At 36.7% G+C, this 10930-nt stretch overlaps 1 protein-coding gene across 1 annotated transcript; it reads right to left on the bottom strand.

Annotated features, from left to right (window-relative positions):
* Positions 1–5008: 5008 nt before the first annotated feature.
* tlr9 (toll-like receptor 9) lies at positions 5009–9394 on the bottom strand. Its single transcript, XM_026270649.1, has 2 exons — positions 9297–9394; positions 5009–8434 (listed from the first exon to the last, which is right to left on the bottom strand). The coding sequence occupies exon 2, from the start codon at positions 8429–8431 to the stop codon at positions 5237–5239; it is 3195 nt and encodes a 1064-aa protein (XP_026126434.1). The 5' UTR covers positions 8432–8434; positions 9297–9394; the 3' UTR covers positions 5009–5236.
* Positions 9395–10930: the final 1536 nt, after the last annotated feature.

Genomic DNA, 10930 nt, shown 5'->3' with positions numbered 1-10930 from the left:
AACTAAATACATTTAGAAAACATAGTTGGCAACTTTTTTTCTTTCAAGTGATCCTGTTGTAGTATCTCTTTGCTAATATGCTTTGTGTCTGTGCAGTCTTGTTCATGATTATATAATATAATATATACACACACACGCATATATATATCAAGACAAATTTAAAAGAGGGTGAATTGATTAAAGAATCAAATATATATTCTAGTTCATCAAAGTGAAAATGAAATAGCAAATTAATGACATGTTTGATGTCGATGATTTTGCAAATGGACTCTTTGATTTCTCTTTCTCAACCCTGTTTAGGGAGCAGTTTGGGGTTATCCTGATGGGAACTAGTGGCAGTCCCCATCGCATCATTTTTGGCGTCCCCTAGTGGTCACTAGACTCTCAGCAGCAGACATTCCTTTACTGAATCCATTCTTTTTTTCTTTTTTCTTTTTTTTTGCATGAACTCCTTGCAAGTTTCCTGGATTGAATTCACTTTCTTTACAATTTAATGATGCTCTTTTAAGAAATATTGTGTACAAATTAATGTAAACAAAAATGCATTATAATCACTGGTTAAAAGCATGAATAGCAAAAGTGACCATTGAGAGTTAACACACAAACAGTTAGACCTTGTTCCTTGTGGTATCTGGGTATTTTGCATGCTATAAAGAAAATGGCAATCTATATACATTGTATCTTTGTACTATGTGAGATAAGTTTGTGTGTTTGCAGGATCAGCATTAAAGATCTCATCTTCACGCTGATGACGGTGTTGAGGACTTTAGTCTGGGTGGCTTCTGTTAGTTGGTTTCTCCTGTGTAACTCCTGTGGAGGGACTCGATAGAAACAGGGATGTTGACTCATCATTCTCACATGCCAGTGCAATATTTCTCTGTCTTTCTATCGCTTTCTTACACTCACCTAAAGGAGACGCCCTCTTGTGCTCATTTTAACCAACTGCTCTTTCTATAACAGTATTTGTGTTGACAGCTAATCTACATGTAAACGTCTGTTCTTCCCTTTTCTCTGCCTAGGTTTACTTCTATAAATGTCATTGCTGAACAACTGTGCTACAGGTCTCTAATATTCATTTAATTTTCTTTTGCTTATTAACTGTATGGCTTCCTTCATCTAAAATGTGATCTCTAATGACACAGCAGGCTAGTAAACGCCCTTAGGCAGCCATAATCAATAATTCATGTGAGGAGTTTTCACCACAGCGAGAAGATCTGTCAGCAAACCATTACCTTCAGACCTGTATTCTTTTCATTGACCTGTGAGACATTACAGAATAAGATAAAAGTTACAATTATTAAAATAAATTTTGCTGCCAAGTGGTCAACAGGTTCTACAGAGTGTGCTCCTCTTTGCACAGTCATCAAGTTATAAGTCAACGTATAAATCAGCAATGAAATGAAGAAAGTCATTATTCTTGAGACAGACATCATGGGTGAAAGGGTGCGGGCTGGTCAGGGGCATAGTTTAGTACTCACATGATGAGAAACAGCTGCTTTCTGTGCGCATGCTTCGATTCGGTCAATGTGAACTTTATTTATATAGCACCATTAAAAACAACAACTGTTGACCAAGGCGCTAAACAATGTATCAAAAACCATCAATAAAAACAAAGGTTTTTGGTTACAGGTTACACGCACATAAAATCAACAACTACACAAATTAGCTAAATGCCAAAGAAAATAGATTTGTTTTGAGCTTTCCCTTGAAATCATGTACCGTAGTACAGTTCTGATGTAAACAGTTACTGTTCCAAAGTTTCACTGCAGCAATGACTACAGCACAAACACTTTTGAGTTTCTGAACATTTAGTAGTCTTTGTTTGAATGACCTCAGAGACCTTATTAGATTGTGAATGGAGAGTAGAAAGGTGTTCAGGTGTTAATACATTTAAAGATTTAAAAAAACAGTAACAACACTTTAAAATCAATTCTGTAACAGATTGGAAGCCAGTGCTGAGAAATTAAAACTAGAGTAATGTGATTTCATTTCTGAACACCGGTAAGAAGCCTGGCAGCGGCGTTCTGTACCATCCCACCATAAAGGGAGTTACAGTAGTCTAGTCTTGTTGAAATAAATGTATGAATCACTTTTTCAAAATTCTTAAAGAAAGAAATGGTTTTACCTTGGATAGGACTCGGAGATGGAAAAACATAGATTTGACCACAGAGCTAATCTGTTTGTCAAATTTAAGAGAGCTATCAAAGAACCCAAATTCTTCACCAATGGTTTGACAAATAGACACAGCTGACCAAAATCTAAGTGGAACTAACAGTTTCTGAAGATTCAAAAACTACAAACTCAGCTTTGCTTTCGTTGAGATGAAGAGAATTTAAGGACATCAAAGCCTTTACGTCAGCAAAACAAGCCAACAGAGTACCCATGCTCCTCTGACCAGATTCCAGGGGAAGACACATTTGGGTAACATCTGCATAACAATGAAAATAAATAATGTATTTCTTAAAAATTGACCCAGATGAAGCATATACAGTACAATGACAATAAAACTGAAGCAAGGATAAAGACTTGCAGGACACCACAAGTAAGAGGAGTTCCACCTGACATAAAATCACCAATATTAACAGAGAAACGTCTATTGGAAAAATAAGATTTAAACCATTGAAGGGCCTTTCCCCGAAAGCCTACACAATTATCCAATTGTGAGATGTAACCAGCATGGTTAACTGTGTCAAACACTGCACTCAGACCTAACAGCACTAGCACAGTCAACAGTCAATATTTTTATTTATCTCTAAAACCTGACTAGAGTGCTTCAAAAATCATGTTTCCATTCAGAAAGCTCTGCAGTTGATGGAATACTATTTTCTCCAGAATCTTAAACATAAAATAAAACTTATAAATTGGCCTAAAATTTTACAAAATTGTCATATCTAAATTAGGCTTTTTAAGAAGTGGATGAATAATGGAGTGCTTCATCTCCTCTGGTACTAACCCATTTACAAGGCAATTGCCCATAATCATTCGAACATTAGATCCAATCACCTCAAACATGTATTTAAAAAAACTAAGGGGGAAGAACATCCAGGGCTGATCCAGGTGGTTTAAGCTGACCTACAATATCTTGCAAAAAAAAGGCAGTCACAGGTTCAAACTGATACTAGTGTGAATTAGAGGGACAAATGGATCACAAAAAGAAGGCACAATATTCAACCTTATATCCCTAATCTTGTCCACAAAGAAATTCAGACATTTTTCACACATAGATGAAGACTCTGTGAGGTGGAAACCAACAGAGGGGTTAGCAAGAGCATTTATAGTATTAAAAAGTGTTCTAGGACTGTGACAGTTCTTTTCAATAAGATCTGAAAAATACCTGGATTATGCTGACCTTGCTGCTTTCTTTCACCCGACAGATCTGATGTAGATCACAGGTAGTATCACTGAGCCAGAGCTCTTACTTTGAATTACATTTTTTGTAATTCAGTTTTTTTCTTTCAATATTTTTTTATGATCAGAAATAACATGGTTCTCTATATCAAAATCACAAACAGTTATGCCATGTGATAACAAAAGATCAAGAGTGTGAAAATGAATATGGGTGGGGGCATTCACTAGCTGTACCAGATCAAGAGTCAGTAAGACTCAAAAATTATTTGGCCAAAGAATTAGCTGGACACCAAGATAGCACACGTGAAATTTAAAATAACCTAGAATTAAAAGATCTCACCTAGGAATAATTACCCCTAAAAAGTCTGAGAACTCTTAGAACTTAAGGAAGTCTTTGTGCAGTTTAGGTGGATGATAAATTACTGAAATTGCCACTTTGTGTTTGAGTATAATCAACTAACATTCAAAGCTTAAATAGACTTCAGTTGCTAATATCTGACAACAAAACTTCTGTTTAAAAACAGAAGCCTGTCCTCCCCCTCTTCCCAATGACAGAGAAGTGTCAAAAAATGTACAGTCATGACATTCAGAGAACAGACGCATATCCCACTAAGTAGGCAAAGTTTCCATTAAAAATAAGAAGTCAGGATCGCAGGAAGTAAAAAAGTCCATTAGGATAAACTAATTTTGTGTAATTTTTAATAAATTAGTAACCACAACGGGTCTGACTTTCAGTTATAATATTGTAATGTTAAATAGCTTTAATTACTCATTTTATTTTTAAAAGTACAGTATTAGTATAAAAGATACTTGCTCTCATTACTTATAACATTGATACTCATTATAGTACATTCTACCATGTTTAATAGCATCTTTTTTTATAATTTAAGCAAGAAAAAAAAACTTATTTTAAATTCTATTTTTTGGTTGCTGTTGTTTCCACAGCATTTTGGAGATTCAATATGACAGTGTATGGTAGATTACAACTTTTAATGATAGGTGGGATTAATTACCGTAAATTACAGAAATCTTTAACAGAAACTCTTCAGTGAATAGGTTATTTGCTGAGAGATTGTTTTTTTGTGACTTTACTTTGTGAATTTACTGAACTTTATAATGTGTGAACTATACAAAATCACATCTGAAATAATCACAATACAAATCTATTACAAAAGTTATAATAAATGAAGGTCCAATAATTCTACACACACAGACACAATTTTCTTTTTAGATAACTTCCATTAATTAAAATAAATAATATGCTCTGCAACCAGATATTACAAATCTGAATAAACTATCACAACAAAAACAGCAAACAGTCATATGTCTTAAAATTTATTTTTAGAAGCTTTCTTATAAGTGAAAGGAGTTTCTAAGCTCTAAAAACTACAGTGCTATTTTTTGACGTAATTGCATGAAACCGAAAGTGTACAAATGCTTAAAATTCAGAAGAATGTGTGGTATGTGGTCCAACAGGTGCATTAGTTCCTCTCTCTCTCTCTCTCTCTCACACACACACACACACACACACACACACAATACATTTACTCCCCTTGCAGTTGGTATGTAGCAGTGCCATGTAAAAGGAAGTCAACGGCAGCTAAACTATGAATGAACATAACCTTCTTATAATATAAATAAATAGCTTAAATAGTAAGTATTTATTTAGATATGACAGTCCATCATTTTATTTTTCAGCTTTTTACTTTCAGGCATATCATGGTCATCAATTGATTTTGATAGAGGCTGTTCTGTATTTCAACATATTTGAACATTTCCAATACTTCAAAGGCCCCATAATATGATCATACATTCTAACAAATAAACAAACAAAAACCTGAAATAACAGGACTACATAAAACATAACTTTCTCATTACACCATCTTTTTTAGAAAAAGCTCTCTGTGACATTTTTGTTGTAGGCTCTAACATTGTCAGAGACAAGAGCGACACGTAAATTATTCCAAAAGAGCGGCTGCACTCGTGGGTTCTTGGGCCAGGATATAACAGATTTTTTGCAGAGCCGTTTTCTCATCTGAAGGTATTTGAATTTTGGAAAGAGAAAGTCCAGCAAAACTAGAACTGCAACATCCACTTTCTCATCTAGAAGGCGCTGCTGAACAAGGAGGAAGGCTTGTCGGACGACTCCACTTTCGTGAGAACAGCCATTAGGGCTAGTCAATACAAACACGGTCTTTCTGCTGTTGTAAACGGCCTTGTGGAGATTCTCTATGCATGACACTCCAGGCAACCAGTCGCGTTCCTCTAGACAAAGTCGAAAGCGCCATCTCCCTCTGTTCTCCAACCTCACAACCATCTCCTTGTAGATCCAATCCCTGACTGCCTTATTACTCGTATCAAATACCACAAATGCATCGTATTGGTTATCCATCATGCTGCCGCCATTAACTGGAGTGTGTCCCTTGTGACCAGTCCATAAAATCTGGATGCAGTACCACAGGTCCCAACCATAGAGATGCTTCAGGAGGGGAATGCTGGTTGCTGCCAATGTCAACCATAAAGTACAGAAGAAAGCAACACTCCCAAATATTTCCTGGCATGAGTGAAGATCTATCGAAAGGACATTAACACCAGCCAATGACTCTGGAAAACCACAGTGAACCTCTGTGGTGAGGTGTGGGATATCCAAACTAGTTTCTCTGAGAAATTTTGCAAATCCAGAGATAACGCAACTACAAGTAAAAGGATTGGCATGCAGCACGAGTTTGCAGGATGACTTATTTTTATGTGGCCCAGCAGGACAGAATGTATAACCTGTATGGAATGACAAGGGAAGAGCCTGCACATCAAGGATCTTCAGCTGGTTGTGATTAAGCATTAAGTTTTTAAGATTTATTGCCTGACTAAGGAAAGCCTTTGGGATCGCAACTAGTCGATTGTGACTTAGGTCCAGGCTTACGAGACGGAGCTCAAAATGAATATTAGGTAAGAATGAAAGCCTGTTTGAACTAAGGTTCAGGTGGCAGAGCTTTTCAAGAACTGAGATGTTGCCCCAAGGGAAATAACTCAGCACATTGGAATCCAGTCTTAGCATCTGGAGGCTTGGAGGCAAGTTTACAATTACCTCTGGGGGGAATGATTTGAGCTGATTTTCGGAAATGTCTAAGTGTGTAAGTTTAGTAAGACCCTGAAAGAAATGTAGGTATTGGTTACGCCTAGAGTCCCACATTATGTCCAAACGATTTCCAGAGAAATCAAGATACTTCAGAGAAGTACTATTAAGAATGTTAGAGATTCTGAGACCAATGTGATTGTTTGCTAGACTCAATATTTGAAGAGATGTTAAGTGTGGAAGGAATGTGAAGCGATGCCCCATGCCCTTCATTACAAAGTGGAATTCGTTTTTGCTGAGGTCAAGAGCTTTTAGTGTGCCACTTATCTCCTGGAAGGCCTTTTCAGAGTACAGGTCAATGCGATTGTTAGCCATATTCAGGTAGGCTAATTTGCTTAGATCTGTAAACTGTTGGCCATTTAAAGTTTGACTTATGTAATTGTAGGACAGATCTATGCATACCACTTTTTCCATGCCTCTAAAAGTACTTGCATTCAGCCATGGGATGTTGTTTTGAGAGAGGTCAAAATACAGGTTTTTAGAGCAGATCAGCTTCTTGAAATGCCACATAGAATAATTAAAAAAACATTGATTTTCTCCAGGGTCCTGCATAGTGTTCAGCTCTGAGCTTGGTAGGATGACTTTTTGAGTTTGCAAGTTGAGCTGTCCATTGCCACGTTTTTCAAGGGTTTGGTAGTTGTTTGATATGTCTTCAGCAGTGCAGGTTGAAAAGCATGAACTGAAAGCAAGCATGTTTTGGGAAAGGTCCACCCACCTTAATGTTCTCAGCTGGCTTATAGCATCCATGCTAACAGAACAGATGAAGTTCATGCGTAGCTCTAGGGACTCAAGTCTTGGCAGTTTGATCAGAGGTGCAAGGCTATAGTTTGACAGTTCTCTGAAGAATAGTCCACTTAGGTACAACTCTCGTAGAGCTGTCATCTTCTCTATGGATGGTGACAGAATCAACTCAGAAAAGGATTGCAGGGGTTCATAGTTATAATGAAGACTGAGGGACACAACATTCTGGAGCTCTTCATAAAAGGTGCCATTCTGGATGGCGTAGGCTAAAAAGTTGTCTGATAAATCTAACACTTGGAGCTTGTGGAGTCGTGCGAAGAGATGCTGAGGAATTGTATGCAGTGAATTGCCTCGCAGGCTTAAACTAATTAGAGAGTCCCTTTGATCCAAAAATGCATCCGGGTGCAGATTCAAAGACTGGTTGTTAGGGCATGGGAAACAGGGCTCAGAAGCATGGTCACACCTTTGGCAATTCCACCTTAGGTTAAGGTGTCGCAGATTTTTAAGATTTGCAAAGGACTCTTTATTGATATGCGTGATCTTGTTCTCTCCCAAGTCTAGACTTTCTAGTGAAAGTGGAAGATATGGGGGAACAATGGTCACATTGTTGTAACTCAGTGTAAGGTTCAGAAGCTCAGGGAGACCTTGAAACACACGTGGGTCGATAAAGTAAGACTGATAACATGGGTTGGCATAAAAACAGTTCTTGTTTAGCAGGAGTTGTTTTAGTAGCGGTGTACCTAGAGGCTCAACTATATGAAAGATGTGATTAAATTCCAGTCCCAGAATCTCAAGCTGCTTTGGTAGAGGAGGAATGGTCTTCAAGCTGTTCCCTGCTAACTGCAGGGAAGATAGGTTTTTAAGTCCACTAAATGCATTAGGGTCGATTTTCAGGCTGCATGAAGGCCATCTTAGCTCCTTAAGATAATCTGGTACACAGTTCCACATTAAACTGAGATGCTTGAGATTTGCTAATCCAGAAAATGTGGCACCTTTAATGTGGTGTATATGGTTTTCATTTAAGTTGAGTGATATAACAGAGAGAGATGTGAATTTAGGGACGTTAGCAAGACGCCTGCGCTGACAATCCACATTTATGTGTCCATCCTTGGTAGTGTGAATTTCACATGGATAGAATTCAGGATGTAAAGTTGCAAAAAGATGAAACTGATTCAGTATGAAAGCCAGATAAAACATGTGTCCAAACATGGCCTAGAGATAAGAGAACAAGAACATTAGTAAAATAAACAATCAGCTATGCAAGTTAAATGCCATTTACTTTTTAATATGCTATATTCACAAACCTTTAAGAACTGCAAAGTACATTACATGGGCTCAGTGGTGTAATGTAATTTTGGGGGTGTCTGTACTTTACGTAAGTATTTCTATTTCTATTACTTGAATATTTATATTTCAGTCAACTTTACTACTTTTACTCCACTACATTTCCTAATTAAAATGTATACTACTCTTGCTCCAATACATTTCCCTGAAGCATATTTGCTACTTACTACAAAATAGATGTCAGAAGAACACAGACTATAGGAAAGCAGGTTTGATGAATCAGTGGTCTGGCGTTTGCAAGTTAGACTCCTAAAAAACACATATACAACTGAGGATGATTGAGTTGTGGTTTTAAGATTGATACACTTTTTTCTTTCCGGTTCAGAAACAGGGGTACCATTCACTATGATTATACAGATTTGAACAAATAGGACAATTTTGTTTGTGTGAAAGAGGAAATTCAGATATTCCTAGGATTCCTTAAGGGTGTGTAAAACACAGGCTAATTTTCTCAGTATTTTCAATTGAGTATGGCTTTCAGGTACTTTATGCTGTAGTGTTAGTCAAAAGTGTTAAGTAAATAAGACAATACAATCATATATACATTATATAGCATAATTGCAAATAAATTCATTTTGAATATTTGTTATTATTATTTCACAGGGTTTCTTTTACATAGTATTGAATATGTGATGCTGCAAGTTCTTTGTTACATTTTCCCATTATTTCAAAAATATTTAAAACACACACACACACAGATACAGACACACACACAAATAAAATCACTTACCAAAGGTTTGCATTCCAAAACTACACAACACTGTGTATATTTTACATTCACGGGGGAAGGCAAAGAAACTAAATAAAATGCTAGGTCTAAGTATTTATATTAACAATGTGCACCTTTTCATGGAAGTGAAAGAAAAGTCTGCAGTATGTGAAAGTCAATCACCCACACACACGCACATAGTCGAGGAACAGATGTTCAGAAATGGTGACAAAATGGAGTAGTAATAGCTATTCTTGGAATAAGATTAGTTACTGAAAAAAGAGAAATGGATGAAATGACAAGCGATTTTGAGCACAGGGCTGTCAGGGCTATACCCCAAACTATATATTTTTTTCTCTCTTGCACAGAACCAGAATTGTTGGTTGGTTGGTTTCTCCTGTTATTGCATAATTATAGCATTTCGTGTTTTATGGGAAACGTGTTTAACATCTGTTCCAGAATAGCAGGTTCAGGATGAATATCTGTGTTATATTCATATCCAGCTTCCACCAAATACCTGAACAAAAACACACTCAAAACCATTAGCTATCACAAATATCTACTGGTCAATATCACAATACATGAAGCATATTTTACCCACATATCAAAATCTTTTTTTTTGGGGGGGGGGGGTGGGGGGATTTTAGGCATATTACATCAAGCACACCCCTCAAAAAAGTACTACATTGAAAAAAAAAAAAAAAAAAAAAACTAAAAGTATTTTTATATCATCATACTATGCATTTAAGAATAAATAAATAAATACAAATAAAAAATAAAGGTTAACACGTTATCTCGATAGTCCACTTTCTACTAACTATAAGTAACTTTGCAACTACGTCAACTAATTTTCATTCATTTGCAACTACATGTCCACTAACTCTCAGAGTAGACTGTTAGGTTAGGTTTAGGATTAGTAGAATACATTGAAATATACTTTTAAAGTTTCTCATAGTCTGTGTGTTGTGGACCAATCAAAATATAGTGTAAGAAGAGATTAAGTGGATGGTCTACTAATACTCTAAATACTGCTAGTTGACATGTAGGTGCAAACAGGGGCCTAACAGTTGGGCAAGGGGTGTGGATTTCAATGAACATAAAATGTATCCAAAGCAATTTTTGAAGAGGAGTAAGGATATGTACTACAGAAAGAAGCCCTACTACTATTAGTGCAGCAGGGAGTCTTTTGACAAATTAGACAACGTCAAGCTGTTGTGGTCACACTGCGACACCACTCATGTCCAGTGTTGCCATGTCCCCAATTTTCCACTGGAATTGGGCAACTTTATCATGGTTGCTGCGATTGTCCGTCATGTCTGTTGGTTGAAGTGACCCCAATAATGTGTATTTCAGCACCTGTAATGCCATTATTACCAGGGGCACCCCTCAAAATGCAGTTAGTTTGGGCTAGTTTTGAGTAGCAGTTGGGCAGGTTTCATAGTCCTGACATCACACACTCTATGTACACTTGTTTTGTATACTAATAGTAATGTAAATTAATAATAGTAATAGTTGCAAACTGTTTTATTTAGACTTTAAGTCTTTGGTAATGTATAAATTACCTCAAAGGCCATGCACAGCTTTTCCTTTAGATTGCCAGGTTTGAGCACAGGAAAAAATGCAATGATTGGTTGATATTAGGTCAATCAGACTGG

The sequence above is a fragment of the Carassius auratus genome, chromosome 8 (assembly GCF_003368295.1).
Source record: "Carassius auratus strain Wakin chromosome 8, ASM336829v1, whole genome shotgun sequence".
Taxonomy (NCBI): domain Eukaryota; kingdom Metazoa; phylum Chordata; class Actinopteri; order Cypriniformes; family Cyprinidae; genus Carassius; species Carassius auratus.
This window is presented reverse-complemented; position numbering and strand designations above follow the sequence as displayed.

Coding starts and splice junctions, on each gene's coding strand:
- tlr9 (XM_026270649.1), bottom strand. CDS start 8,431: ATGTTTGGACACATGTTTTATCTGGCTTTCATACTGAATCAGTTTCAT.